Source organism: Chiroxiphia lanceolata, chromosome 6 (genome assembly GCF_009829145.1).
Source record: "Chiroxiphia lanceolata isolate bChiLan1 chromosome 6, bChiLan1.pri, whole genome shotgun sequence".
In the NCBI taxonomy this organism is placed as follows: Eukaryota; Metazoa; Chordata; class Aves; order Passeriformes; family Pipridae; genus Chiroxiphia; species Chiroxiphia lanceolata.
This window is the reverse complement of record NC_045642.1, coordinates 1,234,824-1,258,292: the sequence shown is the minus strand read 5'-3', so window position 1 is coordinate 1,258,292 and position 23,469 is coordinate 1,234,824. Positions and strand designations below refer to the sequence as shown.

At 43.3% G+C, this 23,469-nt stretch overlaps 2 protein-coding genes across 10 annotated transcripts in view; both read right to left on the bottom strand.

Moving 5' to 3' along the window:
- Window positions 1-23,469, bottom strand: part of LOC116787990 (deleted in malignant brain tumors 1 protein-like) — a 499,349-nt gene that overhangs the window by 309,523 nt on the left and 166,357 nt on the right. The window lies entirely within an intron of this gene.
- Window positions 1-23,469, bottom strand: part of BUB1B (BUB1 mitotic checkpoint serine/threonine kinase B) — a 28,341-nt gene that overhangs the window by 1,791 nt on the left and 3,081 nt on the right. For 7 of the 9 annotated variants that reach the window (XM_032690849.1, XM_032690846.1, XM_032690853.1 and 4 more), the window contains exons 5-25: window positions 22,891-23,087; window positions 22,633-22,811; window positions 22,324-22,517; window positions 20,069-20,163; window positions 18,031-18,254; window positions 17,659-17,765; window positions 17,291-17,388; window positions 16,978-17,030; window positions 16,414-16,515; window positions 16,089-16,173; window positions 15,625-15,727; window positions 14,959-15,245; window positions 13,857-14,044; window positions 13,664-13,705; window positions 12,350-12,496; window positions 12,074-12,186; window positions 11,625-11,786; window positions 10,803-10,945; window positions 9,131-9,302; window positions 8,659-8,765; window positions 3,842-6,005 (exon numbers count right to left, since the gene is read on the bottom strand). In XM_032690849.1, the coding sequence (XP_032546740.1) occupies window positions 5,828-6,005; window positions 8,659-8,765; window positions 9,131-9,302; window positions 10,803-10,945; window positions 11,625-11,786; window positions 12,074-12,186; window positions 12,350-12,496; window positions 13,664-13,705; window positions 13,857-14,044; window positions 14,959-15,245; window positions 15,625-15,727; window positions 16,089-16,173; window positions 16,414-16,515; window positions 16,978-17,030; window positions 17,291-17,388; window positions 17,659-17,765; window positions 18,031-18,254; window positions 20,069-20,163; window positions 22,324-22,517; window positions 22,633-22,811; window positions 22,891-23,087 (2,976 nt within the window). In that variant the 3' untranslated portion in view covers window positions 3,842-5,827. Of the gene's footprint in view, window positions 1-3,841; window positions 6,006-8,658; window positions 8,766-9,130; window positions 9,303-10,802; window positions 10,946-11,624; window positions 11,787-12,073; window positions 12,187-12,349; window positions 12,497-13,663; window positions 13,706-13,856; window positions 14,045-14,958; window positions 15,246-15,624; window positions 15,728-16,088; window positions 16,174-16,413; window positions 16,516-16,977; window positions 17,031-17,290; window positions 17,389-17,658; window positions 17,766-18,030; window positions 18,255-20,068; window positions 20,164-22,323; window positions 22,518-22,632; window positions 22,812-22,890; window positions 23,088-23,469 lie in introns of those variants that run through there. The other 2 variants (XR_004357577.1, XM_032690854.1) reach the window with 2 other exon arrangements.

The following is a 23,469-nucleotide window of genomic DNA, read 5'->3' as shown; positions in this document are numbered from 1 at the left end:
AATACCAGTTTTATAAATGAGCAAACCCAAACTTCCATGACCTGTCCAGTCTCTCATGCAGAGCCAGGAGCAGTGGGCAGGGGGACGTTTGTCCTCAGTCTGGAACCCTCTTTGTCTCAGTAATACAAGTTTAACAAAACTACAAAAGCATTATAAAGGCTTTGCTAAAGCATCCACAGCTCAGCACCCAACAGGTTGGCTTTTACTGTAATGAAATGGTAGGAAAAGTCAGGAGAAGCAGGGCTCTCATCTCTCCTTTTCAACATGGCCAACAGCATTTCCTAACTCGCTGTCTCCCATTTCAAGAGGACCAGTGTGTACTTATTAGGGAAACTGGAGAAGTAACTCTTTTCCATAAGCCTCATCCAATGCACCAGTGTGTTCCTCCTCACACAGCAGCTGTTCTGCCTTTCCCACTCCACCCACACTGCTGAGCATCCTGCAGGAAAGGCTGGGGATGATCAGGAAAGATCACCGTGGAAACCACAATAAAGTTTAAGACAATGAAGAATGTGCCATACAGTGAAAGCCCACAGAAACTTAAGCTTGTAATTGAGAATGTTCTGATGTGTGGACATATGTACTGCTGACTTGGACAAAGGCCTCCTCAGTTCAGCTGAAAGGAAGGAAAACACCATTTTGGACTTGGTGCATGGAGCACATGTAGAGCAGAAATGAATGCTCAGAGATGCAGTGAAGGTGGCTCCCATGTTCAGCTGTGTGGGAATTATGTGTTCAGAGCTGAGAATGGGATCATAGAGAGTTTTCCATTGTTGTCCAACTCCCCAAGTGAAAAACGTGCTTTTCCAGGACATAAGGAGGAATAATAACTTTTCTAATTGCATAAAAATGGACTTTTCCTGTTACACATTGCCCATGTTAAGCAAATCAGAGACTGCCTTCACAGCTGAGAGTAAGGTTTCTGGTTCAGGCTAGTCAGGACTCCTCCCAGCTGACACTTGTTTTACATCTTGATAAAAACCTGCTGCTTTTAGACAGGATCTAAGCCAGAGTTTCTAAGATAAAAGACTGTGGCTCCAGTAAATCTGCATGAGGAAAAGCCATCCCGAGTTCCCCTACAAACAGCAGGAGCAGGGGATGTGCCACTAAAACAAGGGGTGCCCTCTGCCATTGTTCTCTCAAAGGGTATCAGCAGGACTGGGCTGGGAACCAAGGGAACAGGCTCAGGAGAGGACAAGTTGCAGCCAGTTCAGTTCACACACAGGTGAAGCACCAACCCAGGCTGGCTCTTCAGGAGCAGCTGCAGATGGGGCAGAACAGCCCAGTGCCTTTACTGGTTGTTTTGACCAGATTCTAAGGGAACACACCAACAAGCCACATTCACCACTGAATTTTGCACTATTCCAACATTTTTCCCTACAAAATGATTCCTGAGGGAATGATTACACAGAGTACCACACTACATCAAAGTACATGACTAGTTTAGCTTCAAGATCCTAAAAACTGAGGAGAAACCAAAGCACTGGGAAAACAACCATCAGCTCAGGCCCAGAACCTGAACACTGACAGTTGCCTTTGTGTCCCTCAGGTGCTGCTCCTGCTTTGCAAATCACACTGTCACACCAGCTGGAGCCACGGGATCAATAATTAAATAGCTCTGGATGGTAATTATTACAAAAGGAGAGTATGAAACAACCATTTATAGAACCAACAAAAGGAAGAACATTTTTCCCCAGTCTTACTTAGTGACCTCAATACCCACATGTTGTTTAATAATTCAAAATGTTATGGAAATGAAACCTTCGTATTTCTAAGTTTCCAACCATGGCATTCTGCTGGATAAACCAAGCAGAGGGGCAATGAGTGTAAAACAGTAAGAACCCAGAGAATGAAGCTGGTAAAGTGTCCTTTCTCCAGCTTTAAGGGCAGTCTGTATAAGCACAGTTAATGTAAATGCAGTGCCCACAGCCCCAGGCTAAAGCAGAGACTCTAACCAGCAGTTCTGCAGCCCACAGCCAAATAACTCTCTTAGAATAAGAACTCTCATCTTCTGCACACAAGTTTCCTCAGGGGAAATCACCAGGCACAGCCTGGAGCACAGCACCTCAGGAGCTGCACTTCAGCCCCAGGTCATTTGGAATATTTATTAAGTGGGAAATCAGCAGCAGCACAGAGGAAAGGTTTAGAATTACTTGCTGATACACATGCAGGAGGGGTGATTTGTCTACTTTGAATAACAGAATCATTAAGGTTGCAAAAGACCTCTAAGAGCCCAACCAGCACTGCCAAGCCCACCACCAAACCACATCCCCAAGTGCCACCTCTATATATCCTTTAAATCCTTCCAGGAATAGTGACTCAACCACTTCTTACTGAGGGTGCCCCAACACCCTTCATAGATTCTCCTCAGCCCTCCTTTTGTTGTTTGTCCTGTTGCTTTTATGTTTTTACTGCAGTACCCAGGTTAAGCTTTAACTGTGCTTTGGCCCTTCTAGTTTTCTCCCTGCATAACCACACAAGATCCTTGTAGCCCTGCTGAATTTCCTACCCCTTCTAGTTCATTCTGGAAAGTCAAAAAGCCAAGTACTACCTGCTAGCACAAGCCCAAGCTTACACCTCTTAATCTATATAACACAGACCTCAGGCTGGGAAAGTCTCAGATAACTGCACTCAGAATATATCTGATAAGTTTTATCAATTATGTCACATTTAGGATTTTAAATCTAAAAAAATCACATACCTTTTGAGACCAGCAGATGATGAGTGCTCCTCAGCCTTCCTTGAGCTTCCTTACAACGATCTCTTCAGGGGTAAAGTGGGTGTCAGCTCACAATATATTTAACTATGTGCAGGTGTACCCTGGAAAGTCGTTAGGTTCTGTCCCACCATTGGTGGTTCCACTCCCTGGCACTCAGGGGTCACCTGGAGCACCTGTGTGTGGGCACTGATTCCCCAGGAGCCCTGGAGACAGTGGAACCAACTTCTCCAACCCCAGCTGCCAGAGCTTAAGGGCAGAAAATGGCTCACACCTGTGGGGTTTGCCTCACCCACAGCTCGATCAGCCTCTATTTTTTTATAGGTAGCATATTTTTGTGGCTTAGTGACTTCCTGCCATTATTTCTAGACCCCTTTCCACTTATGGGGAAGGGGTCTATCCACTTATATTCCATGTGGATATTAACAGCATGATTCTCTCACTGTTTCTGAATCAAAGCACTTCAAGACTGCAGAGATCTTTCAGACATCCCTGTTGTACCTCTGGTCAAGTTTTATTCTCAAACAACGTGGTAAATCCTTGGATTTACTTTCCTTGGTGCACTTTTATTTATATAACAGTGTACTGAAACTTGCTAGAGCTCAGATTCCATCACCATATTGTTTTGTGATAACCTGACTAGGGCTTGTACACCCTTCACACATTTCACCCAGCCAGCCACCCCCTGTGGCACTTCCTGTCATCCCAGGATCTATAGTTGCCTCTTTTCCTTGGACACTGCTAAGACAATTTTTATCTCCAAATATCTCATGGGCAAGGCTGGTCTCTCTCCTGTTTCATGACAAGTCTGTGACAATCCCAGCCTGTGAGAGCATCTGCCTGTCACACAATGATTCAAAAGTGATGCTTAGGAAAAGCTTTGAAGGTTGGAGGCAGAGTTACTTGAACATACAACAAGGATGTCAAAAGACCTCCCTGCCCTCCTGGTACATGTTGGTGCAATGAGCTTGTGGGCTGGGGGAGCACAGACTTACCTGTGTGGAAGAGAGGCAGAGTTTCACTGGAGCAGAACAGAACAACCAGCACAAGAGGTGACTGCTCTTTGTTATCCCTGCTCCTCCCTCTGTTATTTGTGTGTGTTTATTACAGCCAGGGTTATAAAGCCACTGCTGTGTTTATTTTACAGGACTTGGGGGCAGTTTTGTGTTGTCTGGGACATACATGAAGATTAACTGATGGGGGGCAGGCTTATTACACAGAGAGGGATTTAGCACACTTCTTGTTCAGAAAGAAAACAGGTGCCAAGTCAACATCAAAGTAATAGTGGAGGATTGCAGCTTTGAAATACATCTCCTTATAGACAAATAGGTTCACTTACAGCTTTTAAAGACCTTTGCTGAACTTCTGCTGAGAGCTCTTATCTGTGTGTTCAGGCTGTTCTCAAAAGCTTTCTGTCTGAGTTAGACGTGGTGAAGTTGTCCTGTACTGGCTGGAAACATGTCTTGCCTGAGAAGTCCTTGGGATGAGCGATACTTGCTTAGCAATGTTCTCTTCCTAAGCTACCTGGTTTTCACACCTGTGCTGCAGGATATAAGCTGAAACAGGAGGAAGTGAGACCCCCCCAGATTTTGCCTGAAAGGCAAAAGTTAGAGGATCAGCAAAAGAAAGTAAATTTCAGCTAAAGAACAAACATGCAATGTTTTTAGAACTTAGCTATGCATTGGACTCCTTGTTGCTCTACCAGTGATCTTGGCTCTTAACTCTGGCTAGAGACAAATCATTATTTATCTGCGTGCTCAGTACATGACTTATCAATGACTTGTACTACAAGAAGCATTATTTAAGGCATTAATGGACCAAAATAAATTCTTCTGCAGCACTTTACGTTAGATATTAAAGCTGGTCTATCAGGGCATTTAGGTCCCATTCCTGACTTACAAGAGCGCATAAAAAAGGCATTAGGAAGCTGGGAGAGGAAAAAGAATACAGGCCAAAGCAAGAGGAGTAGAGCTGGAATACGCAGAAGAAACTGGAAACAAGGTGGCTTGTAGCCATGTGAAAAAAAACAGAATTAAAGTTCCAGAACAGAATTTGGAGACAACACAAACAGGAGAATCAACAGAACCACGGCTGGACAATTGAACCAAATGAAAGAACCCAGCCAGTTTGGCTTTCCAGGGAGATGAAACTTCCTGGTGAAGCAGTTGTGTGCTCTCACTTTCATGCATGGCAGAAGCTTGTGAGCAGGTAAATGCCAAGTCTGAGGAGTTTCTCTACGTTTAAAGTACATAGTACATTGGGTTTGGATCATGTAAATTCTGTTGTCTTGAATAAAATGAAGCCTTTTTATTGGTTTCAGTAATACAATGGTTAAAAGGTTAACACAAATATCTATCCACAAAACCTCACACAAAAACCTGCAAACACTTCACTTATGGCAAATTGAGACTTCAGGGAGATTTCTGCAGGATGCTCAAATCCAATCTGGAACTGCAGCCCTTGCAAAAGTAAACAAAATGCCTTAAGAAGCCAAAATTAAGTGTGTGGCTTTTCCACTCATGTCTTCATCTACTTTTTCTTATGACAACCATCCATGAGAGCATATTCCAAGCAGAACCATCCAGGTTATGTTCCGGTGTCCAGGAAATGCCACGTGGTTATGAGCCACCAAACGGGGGGCTCTTGTACCCAGCAGCCACAAAACATCCCCAGCAACTCCAGCACTAAACCCAGTCTTTCAAAACCATCTGACAGCAGTGTTTAATGTGACTGAGTTGCTCTCAAAAGACAACTTTATCGATCAAACACTAACTGAAAGGCCAACTGAACGCAGGACAAAGCCCTTCCAAAGAGCGCGGTGTGAACCAGGTATGAAACACATCTTGAAGGAGCTGTACAAGGGCAGGGGGCAGACATGACAAACAATTTTCTCTGGCAAACTGCTCAGACACAGGTTAAACTCCTAAGCCTCTTAAGTGATCTGGGCACTGATGCAACAGAAACATCCTTTAGCAAGTCCCATGTGAAGCACCGCAGACACAGCTGCAATCGCTGTCATGCTTACATTGGAAAAAAATAAATAAGAAATCAACAACAAATTCTTCTCTATAATACAAGGTGTGTTTGTCCTCTGTGAAGTCACAGGAAGTTCTAGAGGAGGAAGGTTACTCCCAGGGCAGCTAAGGACTCACAAAGTCGTTCTTGGAAGCAGCTGTCAAACATGTCACCGATTTCCTCTCTCAGCTCCCGCAGCAGAGGCACTGTGGACTTACCATCTGCATTCAGAATTCTCCCAAAAAGTTTACTCCAGAAATCACTGTCAACAGTCCTAAAACAAACAGAGCAGTGTTCAGTGGAACAGTACACACACAACACACACACACGTCTGTCAGGGTCTGCATTTATATTCAGCACTAAACATCCCGGGAGATCCACCCCTGAAATAGTCATTCCAGTCAAGGCAAACTAGCAACGTGTTGTTCATTGCATATGCATGGGCCCCTTGCTCTTTCCCCAGTAAGCTTCTGGATAGGAATTACACACATCTAACCCCCCCTGTTTGTACTGTTACCTCTTTTAGTGCACCTGAGCACTATCCCCATTCACACTGAGCCACAGCACCTGGCATTTAAAGGAGTTACCATGAACATCTTTGAACCAACAAACTTGGCAGAATCCTTTCAGGAAGAAGGGGCAGAGGTAAATCTTATTTCCCCACTTGCAAGCTAAGTTAACAAGGCAATATTAAAGGAAAGCTACAAGAGAAATAAAATAATTTTTTAAAAGGTGTTTTACAGCCAGTTTTACTTTGGTTTTTTCCCAGCCTTTCATCTGCCAGAGTTCTGTATAGATAACATTTCAGAGACAATTCACAGGAATAAATCCCCCCTCTCCCAGATGTACCCACACAACATGAATAAAAAGGTTAAGTGACTCATTTAAGTCTTGGCAAACTGATATCAGAGCTAACCCTTTGTTCTTCAGTCTTGCACTGCTACTGAGTACTGCAGCACTTTCTCCCCCGAGCCAGGAGGTACAGTGGCTTGGGAACAAACTATCTGCCTCTGCTTTATGTAAGTGACTCACCAAACAGCAGCAGCCAGAGTCCCAGAAGGAATCCAGCCTATACCATTACACTAGTAGCTCTTATATTTGCTAAAATAATTAAGTCATGCAGAACCTAACCCAGCAAAAAATATGCAAGACTTGAGGCCATTTTCTTCGTGGGCTTAGATGAGTAAGAGGCATAGCAGAAGAGATTAAGTGTTGGTAAGGAGGTCTAAGGAGTTCAAAAGTAAGGAGTAACAAAAAGAGTCCTAAAAATTCAAACATGGCTTCTATATCCTACCTCGCAAACTTGCACAGATGAAGTTTCCTAAAACAGTATAGAAAAAATAGAAAACCTAAAAAGACTCTGGGAACTGAAACATCCCCAAATCCATTCTTTAATAATGGTAAAATCCCTCCCCCCAAAACCAGGCTGCCAGCCCTCTAGTGATACTCGGAGGTGAAAAAAGTAACTTGATCAGAATTCACATTCACCTTTCCCTAAATCTCTATCACTTTCAGAAGCAAAGTACAAAACAGGATGGAAAAGAAATTCCTCATAACTCCCAAGTTATGAACTGATGCACCCAGGTGAGCAATGAGCCATTCCAGCCTGGTTCCAGCCCCACAGAACTCATGCTCAGCTTCTTCCTTTATCTCCTCTAGCCCTTTCCAGGTCTCACTCCTCTTCTGGCAAGTCTCCCTCAAAGTTCTACCTCTATCAGAATCATAATTTTTTTGATCCAGTGTCACCAGCTTTTACTGCAATTCCTTTCTAATTGACCCCTCTCCTCCAAACTCCAATGATGGCCAGCCCTATCCTTCCAAATTCAGACTTACTATTCCTCCTGCTCCAGTTATCCAGACAGTTATTGCCATTTTTCCCATACCCACATCCTGATCAGGTCCCCAACACCATGTTCCAACCTTCTCAACTCAGGCCTTGTGTGGCTTCATCTGCAGTAGCTCAGTTTAATCTCTTGCAGAATTAAAAAAGAATCACTTAGAAAACCAGTAAAGAAAAAAAAGGCCATTTTCCCCCCTGTACACAGCAGCCCATGAGGCTTTTTCCAAAGGCTGAACACAACCAACTGGGAGGTGTGAGCAGTGCAGGTTGCTAGGGAACTGGACAGCTCCACACTGGCACAAGGTTTCCTTAAGGAAGTGCTTTCAGGAGTGTACCCACACAGGCAGTGCAACCAGTATCCATGACCCTGAACACAGCAATTGCTGTCATGGGGGGAGAGTTCTGGAAAATCCTTATGAAATGCCAAGGCAGAGGATGCTGCAGGATGTGACTAAGAACATGAATAATCTAGGAACCAAAAAAGGGCAGAGGAAGGCAGAGCAATCTTAACAGCCAAAACACGTGGCTAAAAGAGAGCAGTAGCAATTAATACCTGAGGACAAACAGCAGCTTCCAAAAAGAAGCTGTTTGCACTTGCATCTTAAATGACAGTTGTAAATTCTTTTCCTTCCTGTGCACGTAGTATATTGTTTCTGCTACTGTTACAGACAACCCTGGCCTCTGTCTCAGCAGAATGAAAAAAGAGCAAACCAAACTAATCCACTCCTAGAGCAACATGCTCATGGCATCTTTTCTTTCCCCTCACCACCCACCCACTTATCAACTTTTCCAAGCTTGGTCTGTGAGGTGCAAAGAGAGAGACTAAGGCAGTGTGGTCCGAAAGGATGGAAAAAGCAAAATCATCTTCACTGGACTGTTCACATTCAGCTTAAAATTGTCTCCTAAGCATTAAGGCCACCAGTGAACAAGTCCAACAGCTCCACAGTTTCAGTCCCCACAGAACTAACACTTTTTGGCAGCAACAGCCCCAAGTTCTGTGTTCTAAGCTCTGAGGATGGTACCACTATAAGGAAAATGAAGTTAGATTCTGTTCTTTCCCAGCAGCCTCCTCTGCAAAAGGACTTACTTTGGTAAGTTTTGGCTGATTTTCCAGATGGAATTCTCCTGATAGACCTGGATATGATCCCCAAACAGCATCAAATGGACTATATCTGCAATGCCAACCAAGTCTACCTGTAATCACAACAAACACCACAAAGTTCAACGCCTGTCACTCTCTGCAATCCACTACAGTTTTCTGCTTTTGGTGCTTTCACACATTTAAGTCTGGATTGGTCTTTGCACCAGAATCTTCCAGAGCAAGAAAACTTCAAGAAGTAAACTTCTGTTTTTATTGTAGGTTTCTAAATAAATACAGTAGTCACAGACACTCAACAGTGCTGCTAGTCCCCTTAACTTAATGCCAAAGATTCTATCAGGTGTCAAATTCAGTATTTATTGGTCAGAGCTTTCCACAGCACTTGAAAATTGCAGCCTAAGAAAACAGATTTTGCAAAGGAAATACAGATACTAAGATGTCCTGCTAAACAGAGACTCACCTGATAAGGAAGAGAACTTGCTGCCAGAAGCTGCTGCCCATGAGGGGTCTGAGATATGGGAAAGCTGTTGCACAAGCTCACTCGAGACTGCAACCTCAAATCCAGACTGTGAGAGAAATCCACCACCTTCAGAGCACTTGCCATGTCCTCGTTAGCAAAGGCATCACAGATCCTGAGCAGAGGAAGCACATGAAGCACAAGACAATCCAACAAACTTTTTCTTTCTGTAATTAATTTAACAGTGCAGTGAAGGGGAGTCTTAGCCATGTCAATGCTCCCCTCTGATGGCTGCCTTCAGAACTGCTGCAAGGGCTGCCCCTGGACAGGAGCAGCTGGCAGCCTGGAGCCAGGGGTGGCACTGGAGTCTCCAGAGTGATCCATGGGAAAAGCCAAAGAGTTGAGGATGCTGCTGTTTTAATATTGGTCAGTTATCCAAACACAGTTTGTGCAATAGGACAATAGTGCAGTGCTTAGCACTCATCCCTCTCCTTCAGGATCTCAGAAGGCTTCATACAAAAAATAATTAAGCTTGATAATGCTTTAACACACCTTTCCTGGTCTAGAGGAGAGAGAGGACAAACAAGAAGGGCAGGGAGGAGTATCTGTATCGAGGACTGCCAAGCCAACAATATCCACAGACCACAGCTCTCACTGCTATTCTTCTTACAGATTTGTGTGCTGAGCATATTTTTCAATTTATACTGTGCACTTGTCCTTTAGTTATCTTAAAAAACCCAAACCACTATCCTAACTTCTTGGCAGCTGGGGTTTTTTTTTATTTGCCACAGAGAAATCCAGCCGAAGATATCCAAGCCCATCAAGCCACTGTTAGATCAGTGACTTCCAAAATAGGATGCAGCACCCTAAGGGATGTGCAAGACAACCCATTGTAGGGTGTGAAGAAAATATAAGAGCTTCAGTGTCTATGTGTGTCATTTACAATTAAGTAAATAATATAAATAAGTTGTTAATAAAATAATCACAAAGAAATTCTAAATAAAAAATCTTGGGGGTGTGCATGTTAGACGACTGCAAGCTCTAAGTAAATTTAAAGTATCAGCTATTTCTAACGTATCAGGGATAACTAAGAACAGCCTCAGTGAATTTATGTAATGGAATTCTACCTGATTCATTAGACATTCTGGTTACTGGCTTCCCACACTTAGTTCACAGATCACATTCCATGGGATATGAGACTTTGTTAACATAATATGGGAAAGAGCTTCAAGAAGAAAACTAGATCTGTGCATCAAGGTACAAGCTGGACTGCGGAGGAAGCTGAGCAGTCTGTTTAAGGGTGTCTGGATATTCCAGTCCCACCTGTCCTTTGTCTTCTAATTTCCTGGTTTTCAGATATGTCAAGCCAAAGGCAAGTTACCATATCCAGTTAGAGGTCCAGTACACTAAACATCCGATAAAGCAGAAGTTTGAAAACACAGGCAACAGCAACACCATTTTGCTTAGCACAAGTTTTACAACATCACTGTGTAAACCTTCTATAGAAAGGTTTATTCCTAAACAAAGTGTTTTCACTGTTTCCAGAATATGCTGGAGCCTAAAATACCTGGACTGCAAAACCAGCACCCCAGCTAAGGAGGAGAAATGAGAGCAGCACAAGAGCTGTAGCTGCAGTGAGTGTTCTGTACCCCCATACCCACACACAGAGACAAACCTGTCTCCCAGGAAGAACACCTCTGGCCTCAGATCTCCATGGACAATCTCAGCCTTGTGCAGCTTCTCTACCACACCCAGAAGATTATAAACAACCAGGAAGATGACTTCCTCCGTGATGGACTTGCGGCCACGGATAACATCCTGGAAAGAGACAGTAAACATGTATCCCTATTCTACCTTAGATTAGGTCAAGTATTTATAGCTCACCTTTTTTTTCATTACTTAACTGTACAGAGATAACAGTCCCACCCTAAATTCAGTATAATCAGATTTTGCCCATGATCAGCCCACACAGAATTACAAGAGCCATGGGCTCCTAGGAGACATTATTATTCAAAAGTAGACAGAAGATCAGGAGGAGAAAATTGAACTCAAGACTGAAATCACTATTTAATTTCTATCCTATTTATACACAACAATTCAAAATGCACTTACAAGACTTTATTTAAAATATAAATCCTTCAGCAAGACATTAAACGCTATGACCTTGCTATAGCAGATGGGAACTTTATTGAAAGGTAAAGTTAAGCAACAGTTTTAGATGCAAATCTTGTTTGGAATAACATGTGGTTCTTGGCTCAGGTCCTTTTTCATTCACAAAGACAGAAAATGTGAATAATTTGTTCAAGATCATCTTCTGAGAAGCAGATGATCTACAGATGAGAAACCAAACCCAAGGGAGGCTATAACAGACAGCCCTGATTTGTATATGGATAAAACCCAGAGGATCCAGACTGCAGGATTAACCAGGGGAAGCTCTTCAGCCAAAACCACTACTGTACCCAAGCAAGAGTCCCTGTGTCCCACAGCCTGTACTGACCCCGAGCGTGAAGCGGTTGATGTCCCCGTGCACCACGGCACAGCCATCCCGGTACAGGTGGCAGCTGCAGCTCTCACTGAAGCTCTGGTCAAAGTCAGCCTTCAGCCGCCTCTGTAACTCAAGGGTGATATAAAAATCCCAAGGCACAGGCTGAGAATACACCTACAACAAGGTACGTAAGAAGAACACTTATTTTTGGAATAAAATGAAAATTATTCATCTTCATATTCTTCTCAGCCTTTTTTTTTCTCCTCTCCCACTTTACTAAGGAAGACGTTTTCCACAGCCAGAAACTTTTAATCTATACCCACAATTAGAAATAGGACTCGAAGTAGCAAACTTCACGTATGGAATTCAGAAATGAAGGCCAGACTTACTACATTTTATGTATTAATGGATGAGATTTTACCATTTCACAATTCTTGTACAATAACCATCCTATGTGTTACCTTTATTGCAAATCCCTTTGCATCCAGCTGGAAAAGGTTAGCTGGAACGGCGAAAAACATTTTGTATTCCTCAGTGCTCCAGTATTCCCATTTGATGCAGTAAGTCTCATGCCCTGGGATCAAAGTTTACATTCATAAGCTGTCACAGCAAACAGACATTCCCAAGTTATTCCCCACCTGCACCACATCCAACTCTGAGGGCGAACATAAACCACAGTTCAACCCGACGAGAACACAAACAGATGCCCTGCACTGCAGAGGCTCTGGCACACCTACCCAGCTCAATGTCCTTCTCAACCTCCATGCCAGGCAGAGCTCCAGGCTCCAAGTAAAAATCTGGAGAAGCAGCCAGTGATTCTGGCACAGGATCCAAGAGGTTTTTACGCTGCTCAGCACTCCACAGGAACTGAGCCACATCATCCCCTAGGAAGGAACAGCAAGGTGAGCTGAAACTCAGTAATGAGTCTCTGCCATTGGATTACCTCTGTCAGTAAAAGCACCCCGGATACTGGAAGCTTTCTGTCCACATTCTGATTTACTGTTCACCTTCCAGCAAGTCACTTCACCTCTTCCCAACAGTTTGTGAAGTGAATGTGACACTCCTCTTTACAACCACCTCACAGACTCACGTCTCAAGGAGTCTCCTGCAGCATCATGCAAAATGTATCTTCCACAAGAGACAAAGCTCTGAATTAATTCAGCCACAGCAGAAGTCAAACTCATTCTGCAAATCAACACTCCTTGTTTCAAATCTATGCCCAGAGTAAGTGATCAGTTTAGGATTTTCAAATGAAGAGTTTTAGTGAAATTCAGTCCTTTAATTACAGCAGGGGTTTTACGGAAGAAAAGGAAAACAAAGTTGGACTCCAACACTGTTGCTCACCGCAATATTAAAAATTTCGTGGCTTTTACCTCCTGGAAGACACATAAGATAATTCCATGTAGGAATTGTGTTTTCATTCCAGGTCCCAAGCATGCTTCACCACAAAACAGTCTGCAGGCACACAAGAACATTCTTCTCCAGAGTAGATACACTGAGAATTTTCAGATACACAATTCTAATTAAAGTATCATAAGTCAAAATCAAAGGAGTTAAAGCAGTTTAAACACCTTGAAAAGCCATCATGCCACATACACCTAATTCTGTAGGCCAGATCTCAAAGGCCTTTTGTGACCATTCCTGTTCTAACTATAGTATAAATATTCAGAACAGAGAGAAACAAGGGCTTTTAGCTAGAAGAAAAATAAATTGACTATTCAAGTACCAGTATTGTTTTCCTTCAATAGGAATAAGACACGTACTGTGAAACAGCACCACACTTTACAGCGCAGTTAAAAGTGCAAATTTACACCAAAATTCTGAAACTTTCGCTAGATTTCAAATTCCCCTTTTTCAAAGTAGCAGTTATCAGCACATCAGGAGAGACACGGTATCGTTACAGAGAAAAAACCAAGACAAACCAAAACAAAGCTGCCTTAGAAGTTCTCACTGCCCTCCAGTCCCAACTTTTCCTTTCAGAATTTGACCTCATTATTCCTACACACTCCCTGTTTTACCACCTTAATAACTTCTGTCCCCTTAATATTTACATGTTTTGGATGCTGACAAGCATTCTGTGCTGCACCTCTCTGCTGCTTCCCACAAGGGACACAAGTTCAGGCACAAGTCACAGCAGTGGGAAACACACAGGAAGCACAGTGAGATACGGGAAGGACAAGAAGAAACATGTTTAGTGACAGCTGCAAGTTATTTGTTGTGAGTGAAACTTGGTTTAGTACTAACCAGGAGCATTTCCACAGACACCTCCAGCATCAGGACCTGTTTCAGCAGGCAGGCTCTGAGCCAGCTCCAGTTTCTCAGGGATACGCAGGTATTTAATAGCGGATGTTTGTGTAACAGAGGACAGAGAACCTCCTGAGACTGAAGAACCTGACGAGCGAGTGTCTTCCAGGCTTGTTTCCATGATTGGGCTGGAAATAAAGTCAGCAGCTATTCAGACTGCCAGGACATACAGGTTTGAGATAATGCCAGCCCAGTGACCAGGAGAGGATACTGTGCACTTCCACATTTAATTAACAAAGAAATCCTTTCCCATCCTTAGTGGAAAACCAAAAGTCATGTCAGAGCTTCATTCTGGCTTTGATGACTGTTTATACTCGGAATCTGAGTCTACAGATGACTTTTTATCTCCTCTTCCACTAAATCTGACTGCTACCATAGAAGACATACTGAATATTTATTCCTCATCTCGCTACCAAATTTCAGGGCTTTTAAAGCAGTAAAAGGTTGGGTGGGAAACAACTCTGCCTAATTATAATCAGCATGGTTTCCAGAGAGCTTCCCAAGTAAACAAACACCTTGGCATGGTATATGTGTTTACATACTAACAGCCAGCAAAACCAACTCAGCTCTAAATTAAGAAACCCCCATATAAGATGCTTTTTTGGTTTACAAGGATAAAAAAGAAGGTTGTTTGCCAGTTTTTTTCTTCTCTCCAGCTTCCCTCCTCTGTAGAAGAACTAAATTATAGTCACCAGATGCATCTTATATACTTAAAATAACTGCAGAAGCCTACGAGTATGAAAGGAACTGATGATTCTGCTTTTCATGTCTGATAACCAAGACAGAATGCATTTATTAATTACTTTGCAAGTTATTCAGTAAAAGCATGGAGTTAAGGCCCAGAGCAGTAATGCTGAAAAGCCAAGTGGGCTTGCTCTTGCCTCTTGGATCTGCTCAAGGCAGAGTAGACCCTAAGCTAGAAAAATGGCTGTCTTTGGAATATCCCAGTCTATTCAGAAAACTGTTTCTTCAGCAACAGAACCACAATAAAACCACAACTGTGAAAGACACACAGGGTTTAAGGTACTTTGCTGTTAATTACCTCAGTTTATTTACACACAGAGCTTCCCTGTACGCTCCCTCACACACCAGCGTCTCCTGCTCCAGAGGTGCACTCTTGGATTCTGGACTATCCTCCTTCAGGCCACTCTGGGAGAAAGCAGGAGCTGGGACTCTCTGAGCCCCCAGCCCGTGAAAGGGCGTCGAGGCCAGGTGGGCAGCCCTGTTGAAGTCACATGTGTCTTCTGGGTTGGCACAAAGGGGTTTGTTCTTGTAGGAGCCTGTCACAATTGCATCCTCAGTCAAAGGTTCGATTCCATTCAGCTCATCCTTAAAAAAAGCAGGAAGAGACAGTGAAAAGCCTGTACATTTTATGACATTTTTTTCTTTAATTTATTTAAAAGGTGAATATTTCTCTCTCCCCTTTCTTCCACCCAACCACCTTCCAAAATGTATCTGACGCTCTGGCCACTAATGACTTGCCTAAATTTCGGAAGACTCCCTACCATCATCTCCTTATTGCCCACCCTAAAGCCTAATAAAACCACGAATTTCCAGTATAATCTTAGCATGCCCCAATTCCAGTCCTGCCATGCCAGACAGCAGTTTAGAATCCCTGCTTATTGCAATCAGGTCGGTCTGTCAGCAGGACAGGCAGTGCTGGTTCCTCCTGGGCAGGGGCTCTGCTGTGGGCAGGCTGTGTCCTTACACAGGCTTCTGGGGAGACGTTTTCCTTTGCTGCCAGAGAGGCCAAAGGTTTACGAACAGCGAGAGGGCGACGGGCACTTGTCTGGGTATGATCTGCAGAACAACTAAGATAAAGTTACATTCAATTAAATACTTATCAGAGCAGATTCCTCAAGAGTTTTTATCTACCGACAATTTCAATCTCTCTTTTTCTAGTACAGAGCTGCCAGTTAACTGCAATATATACAGCTCTCCAAAATGAAGAAAGTTCACATAGCAGCTTAAATAGTTCTAGGCTGAGGAAGAACAACAGAAGAGTATTTCCTCATCATGGACTCTGAGTAGTGAAATAAAAAATAACAATATAAACAAAACAAAGTGCCACCCCACACCCTTGCAAGAAACAGTTATTTCAGAAGCTACAGAAAACGGTTTGATATTTCAGGTGTTCCCTCCCTCTGAAATCTAGGTCTTGAATATTTCTACCTTATATTCTGATTTGTTAAAGTAGAGGATTCATCAAATATAGAGAAAAACGGAGCAGGAGCCAGTGGGGGAAGCAGACCTACATCTGTAAAGAAAAACCAAGAGGCTCTGTCATATCAACAGTTTTTCCACAACAGTGTATCCAACACTACTTAAAATATTTAATACACGATTTAAAAATGCTGGTCCTAGCAGGAAATTACAGAACTGGCATTTAAGGAACCCCATTAAAAAAGGCTTGGTTTTGTCCCATTACTGAACCACACCTTTACCACCATATTATGTGAGCTAGCTTGCTCTTTTTAGACTGTATCAGAATTGGTACCTTCTTTTGGAAGGCTGGCCTCATCTCTCTGTTCCTCCTCAGGGTCTAAAAGCACATTTCCACTGTGGGTGTCTGGGGATACATCAGGAGTCGGGATAACCTCTGTCAACAGCACCAGGAGTTAATTCGGGTCAAAAGTAAGTTTTTCAGCACACATCCTTCCCAACAACAAACCTTCCCCAAGAGAAAAACACACAACTTCTGGTTGTATTCCTCCAGAGAATCCTCTGAGGCAAAAGGACTTAAGATAGTAACAATCTGATGGTAGCATTAAACTCTTTTGAGATTTTAGTAGGACTGCCAATGTGAAAGCTTGAAAAAAGCTCTCCAGCTACTGAAAGCAAAAAGCTCTTCTGCTCAAATGTCCTTTCAAACAGTGACATTCTCTGGCCTCAGATACTCAATCTGCTGAATATGGTTAAAGGCACTCGTGGAACCTTCTCATTTTCATTCTTTTAACCCACCTAGACTTTTGTTTTTAGTTTGCTGCAGTCTTGCTGTTCATATAAAAAAACACTTCCCCCTTTTACAAAGCCTTAATGGTAAAAAAAATTTAATACTTACCCTCAGGACAAGATGGTTTATGTAGTTGAGTATCTTCACAGACATGGAACTCACTGCAAAAAAGATATAAATTTGTTTCTTATACTTTACAGACTTTCACAAAACAGAAGTAAACTCCACAAAAAAGGCAACGTATGCTACTTGCAAGAAGTTAAGATCAAAAATATTGAGAGAGAGAGGGCAGATCCTGGCTGCAGGCTGACAGAGGAGTGTGTTCCACTCTGCCTGCAGAAATAGGCTGCTAGTCATCCATGTTACTCCTGACTTATCCCCACAAACCTTCTCGTTGCTGGCAAAGAAAACCCTCTATTACCTTTGCCGCTGAAGCTGCTTCTCCCCAACTTCTGTTGCACTGGAAGAAGTAAATCCTTGCGGGCCCAAAGGTGCCAAAGCTTCCCTTATCTCTGCTGCCTATAGAAACAACACCGGGTTTTGGTTCTACAGGGATGGAATCACAAGCCATGAAAAAAGGTTCCAAAACTATTACTATGATAACCCTGTGTGGGTCATTAGTTGTCTTCAGCCATTTTTATTGGTACTTAGCTTACTGTCATGAAACAAAGTCCATTTTTGTTGCATAGTATAGTTACAGAATTTTACTCTTTGCAACCCTGTATAACTTTCACAGATTTTAGTAATCCTACAACTGTTACTAAAAGAATAGTTAAGTGAGGACAATACCTGTTCACGTGGTTGTTGCTGCTTGTCATCTTCTTTCAATTTCTTCTCCAGCTCCTCAATTTGCCTTTGTATTTCTTCCTTCTTCTGTGCTATGGCTTGCATTTCCTCTAAGGAAGAAAAGCTTGTAAGGCCCAATGCATATTTAACATACAATTGGTGGCTAAAGCCTAAATTATTTGTAAAGGGGTCTTTCCCTGTTCCACAGCTTGAATGCAAAGCTGTCAGACATGTTACTGTCTGTGTACCTCAGAGCAGTTAAATAACTCTTCCAGTAGAAAAAGAAAAGCAGCTGCAATAACAGAGAGCAGCAAATATAATGTTATGATCCCATCTCTGAAAGCCTTACTTATTTCAGCCCATTTTGAAACACACCTTCAGTTTTCTTTTTCGCTTTCTTCCTGTAGATTTCAGCTCGAATCTCTTCCAAAGAGAATTCATCGACTCCAGCATAAACCTTGTCCTTGCAGTACATCACCATCTCCCTCTGCTCCTGAGGGTCCTGCTGATGGTGCTGCACTCTCTGCAGCGGGTCCTCCTTCTCAGGTTTGCGAGCACTCAGCACGCGGTTTATGCTGGGCTCGATTTTGCACGGAGTCCTGGAAAACCGGGAATTTGTTACTGGGGTTCTGTGGTACTTCACTGTAGCACAGAAAAGCAGGCCCAGGAGACAACAGGGCTGATTTCAGACTCTGGTTGTGGAACAGTGTAAAGACCTTATGATCCGTTGTTAGAAAAAATAAAGCAGAAAACTGGAATGGTAGCAGATGAAAGGCCAGCAAACAACTCCAAAGGGGGTAATAAATAAATAAACCAAACCAAACAACAACAATCAATCCCAAACAGTTAATAAGGTCCAGTCACAATTCCTTAGCATGCAAGGGCTTTCTCAAAGCACTACCCAGTAATATCAGGAGAGAGGAACCAACACTTTACAGCTTTACAGGCAGCAGCATTCCAGCTGACTCCAGCTGGACTGACTCAGCTGTGCCTCAGTAAAAGATGATCTGAACAACTGACCTTAGAAACTGGGTTAGCTGTGGTCTGGGTGAGCAGATCCAAAGACAGCCCTGTGCACAGCTCCAAGACATCAGTTTTGGTTTGCGTGTGAAGGGACTCCCAGCCCTTTCACTATATGGGAGATCAGGAGGCAAAGAGGTTCTTCTCATGTTTGGGTTTTTAAAGCTTTTTTGGGGAACGTGGAGGCTCATTACCAACATCACTACAGGGTCCTTCTGCCCAGACCTCTGGATGACAGCTGAGGACATGATTTGCATCATGTTCACACAGTTTCAACACAACACTTTCAGACATGACTTAAGTGTGACCATGGTATCATGAGGAAATGGACTCAAAGGCAGAAAAGAAAAAATCTACTTTTAAACATTCAGCTACATTATATAAAACTGCATACAAAGTCTCTGCCTGAGTTGCTTAGAGCTAATTTACATAATGTTCAGTGCCACCCACTCCTTCCCTCTCCCTCGGATAAAAAGCTAAAGTAAGTAACAAATCTTCATCTCAGAGACCAGCATGCCAAGAGATTTAATTCTGTGGTATCACTGACTTTCAGGAGCAAGAAACAGTTTAAACAGAAATTTATTTTTTTACAGATTCTTCAACCCAACTATGGCATGTCCTTGGTCAGAGCTATTCTGCAGTCCACATAGAACATACAAAACCCACAGGAAAAATCCATGCTGTTCACCACCTCTCAGCAGTCCTCAATTCTATGCAATTCAGAGCTGTGGAAACTGCAATACCAAATTGTCTTTTCCATTTCTCTCTCAGGAAGAGCCTGTGTATTCCCTGGCCATCATTAGCCATAGAAAGGTAGAGCAACTTTGCAAAAAAAAAAGTCCTCTGCTCTAACAAAACCACCCCATCTCCTGGGATTTATTAGAATTTCAGGGAGACTGCACAAGCAGGAAGGTAATTTCAGGCAAAGCAGCATACTCACTCCTCCACGACCTAAGCAACACTGTTGTCATGGCAACTCTGATAGCTTGTTTCAGAATAAAACTCCAGATATGCTGAGCACAGAGCTCCCAAGACAGAAAAACAGCCCTAAGTCTGCCTCAATTTGAGGCTGTTCCACAGCAAAGGGCACCCTAAGACAGGGACCTGTGGGTTTGTGCAAACACACTGAGATAAGCTATTAGACTAATTAGCACATATAAATATGACATCGGCTCCCCCATCATGAGCAGTGCTGGCTGAACACTTCCCATGTCCTTATGCAACCTCTGCTGGAGCCTCTGCCATCAAGCTGCAGCACTGATTGCTTCCAGGCTGACGGATTTTTAAATTCTTGTAGCTCTAGAGGCTTGACTACTTGGCAAAACAAGTCAGAATTTTAGGAAAGAGCTTTTAGAGTTCCAAAGGCAGTTCCCATCTCCAGCTCAAGACTCACATCATCTGAGGCTGAGCTGACTCGTCCACGTAGGGGGTGAAGCTGGGCAGGGGGCCGGGCACTGCCACGCCAGGATTGGAGGCGCTGCGAGGACGCTGAGGGAGGAAAGGCACCGTTAACAGCTGCAAGGTTCATCTGGGCACTGCACACTGCACACCTCCCGGGGCTCTGCAGCTCCCTCTTCCTGCTGTTCTGCTGTTTGTAGGGTTCGTTATATAAAGGAATTAAACCTAACAGACTTTTCCAAGATTCTTGTCATTCTGACACATAAATAGTTACAACAACCCAGCAGCTGAACACTGACACCTAAAAAGCAAGACGCTCCTCCCATGTGACCTCACCATCCCAGTTTCTGTTATTCTGAGGGAATATTATATGGAGAGAGAGAGAGAGAGAGAGAGAGAGAGAGGGAATGTTATTCTGGTCAAGGTGGGTATTCCAGTTTCTCTTTGCCTGTTTTCCACAAATGCTTCAGTCCTCATTTTCCAGCTAAGATTGTCCCAGTTGTATTATAATATTCCTTCTCCTGTCAACCAAGGACCTTCAGACCTAGGGGTTTTAAAATTTTCCTTTCAGAGGCCATTCCAACACCACAAAAATCCCTTAACTGTTTCTGAGGTCCAGTATTTCAGAGAACAGAGTTTAGTCTGACAACACACTCCTCTCATCTGCTGATCTGAACTCCCTGTGACCCTTCAGCACAAGAAGTTTCCCAAATTGTTTACTCAGCCATCTTCACACCAGCAATTAGAGAAGCTTCTTTCCTCTGTGCAGGTTTTATTATCTCAAAGCCTTCACCAAAGGTTATTCCTTCCCTACCCTTGAGTGAAGGGGAATTAAACATCCTCAACTCTTCTTCTAGTAGCAGGATATTTTATTTTATTTTTTTAATTAAATCTAACAAATTTCATTAAGGGGAGAACAGAGAGAATTCTAAGGCCAGACATTAAAAGATATACAGAAGCATTTGGAGACCAGAATGAATGTGTTCAGCAGCCCTAAGCAACTGATAAAAGAAGTTCTGCATTAATAATTCCTCCTCATTCTTCTCAAGCTAAATTAAACCTGTGATTTACTGAACTTTTCCGTTCATTTAATCAAACTGCTTTGTATCTGGGAGTAATATTCCTGGAGTTCCCCTGAATTTCAGCCTATTTGCATACCTCCCCTCATCCTAGTTTTTGTTCCTAAGCTTCATTTGTAACAACTTCTATATTGGGAAATCTAAAATATTTTTATCACCTGATTACTTTCTATTCTTCCTCTCGAAGCTACAAAGAACAGGGGAACACTGGGGGTTATCTGAGCACCTAACAACAAACTTAATTTCGCAGGATTAATTCCCTTCAGATAACGTCTTGGATCTCTTCCCTAGAAGAGCTAAAACACCCGAGCACAGCTCTTTCTTTTCCTGTCTCCTGCGTTAGTTTAAACCACTGGAACCTACTTTCTGTCATCCCACTGTCAGGATAAATATCCCACTGATACAGCAGTTCTGCAATTCTTTTGATCTCCACTCTGCTGTTTTCCTCACAAGCACTTCAAAACAGACGTGCTGAATGCTGCACGTGCCTTATTTCTGTAAGGCAGGCAACAAGTTCTTCCTTCAGGTGGTATTTTACAATATAATTTGACTCTTACTCTTCCTTCTCAGAGAATCCCTCTCACATTCCTTTTCTGACCTCCAAATAGCTTGGCAGGCCACCTCTACCAATTTTTCTAGTTTGCAAGAAATATAATTACTTGATATAATAATTCCAGAGAGTTTTTTAAACCTCTTCTAGTAATTTCAGCTTGCTAAACTTGAATAGGTTATGCACAGCCAGAGAGTCTTTGGAAGGAAAGGGACTGTTCACAAGGGCCTGGAGTGACAGGACAAGGGGGTGGGTTTGGATGAGATATTGGGAAGGAATTCCTCCCTGTGAGGGTGCTGAGACCCTGGCACAGGTTGCCCAGAGAAGCTGTGGCTGCCCCATCCCTGGAAGTGTCCAAGGCCAGGTTGGACAGGGCTTGGAGCAACCTGGGCTGGTGGAAGGTGCCCCTGCCCATGGCCAGGGGTGGGAGTGGCTGAGCTCTAAGGTCCTTTCCACCCCAAACCGTTCTGGGATGCTATGATTCCGTTATAAAATCTGTATTTACTAACAGACACAAACCCCAGGCAAGGGAGAAAGACATGACCTTTGTCTCAGGGATCAGAAGTCATCAGCTTACATACACCTTCCTCTCTTGTCCCAGGCTGTTTGGAGACTCCTTACCCTGCCAGAGTTCCAAGGTCCTGCACTGAGTTCATTCTCCTTGGCCCTGGGAGCTGGAGGTGCTGCCCATGACTGTGCTGTAAGTGTGGGAATCTCGTCTACAGAGGCTGAATTTTCATCAAACACAGCAAAACCCGGAGTATTTGAAAGCTGCAGAGAAGTTTGAGGCTGGAGGCTTCTGTTTGGGTTCGTGGCTATAAGCAAGAAGATTTATGCAAATTAACCTTCAACGATCACATTCAATTGCAAAGTCCACGACAAAAAGATGCAACTCTTCCAATAACAGGTGGTTTCAGCTCTTGAATGTACCTTTAACTGCATCTCCCACACGACTAATGGGTGCTCTCACTTTTTTCTTCCCCCTGCCTTTGAGATCTGCCAGTGAGCTTCTCTGAGGCTCTGCAATTTCCAGCAGACCTGTATCTTTTCCATCTGGACTTTCCTCAAGTGCCAGCAGTGCCTGCCGAGAAACGCGGGCCTGAAACTGCCTAGAAAAACATGGGACAAGTCAGCATAACCTTCTACCAGGTACCCGGGGAAGCACCTCAGAGTAAGCTGTTCCCTCACCTGTGATGGGACTGGAGTTTGTCCAAAGGCTCAGCCTTGCGCTGAAGCCCTTCCTGGAATATCAGATCTGCTTTCCTGAAGTTCCCTCTGGCCTCCAGTGCCTCTGCCCAGGTGATGTAGAGCAGTGCCAGCGTGGTGCCAATCTCCTGGCTGCGCAGGTAACTGTACAGATCCAAGGGCTCGTGACAGCAATTGCCCTGAAACAAGCCCAGGTCAGTAATCCCACTGGATTGCAAAGGAGTCCAAGTCAAAAACCTGCATTCTGATGCCTCCAGCAAGACCCCCCTGATTTCAATACAAGTCTGAGAGCAGCAGCTGTAAGGCCAGGACATGCAACCATTTCCTAGATTTTTTTTTTTTTTTAATCTGAGGTAATTCAGTGATTGACCTATGTCATATTAGCATTCCTGAGAACAGTTATTTCAGCTTTAGATAAAGTACAGCATATTCCTTGCCAGTTTTGGAACTGGTAAATCAGCTCAGGAAGCTAAACCTGGAGAAAAGCTGCTTTAAAAAGATGAGAACAACAAAAATTACAGCAATGGAGAGACAGGGAAGGACCAGAACATGCTCGGCTTG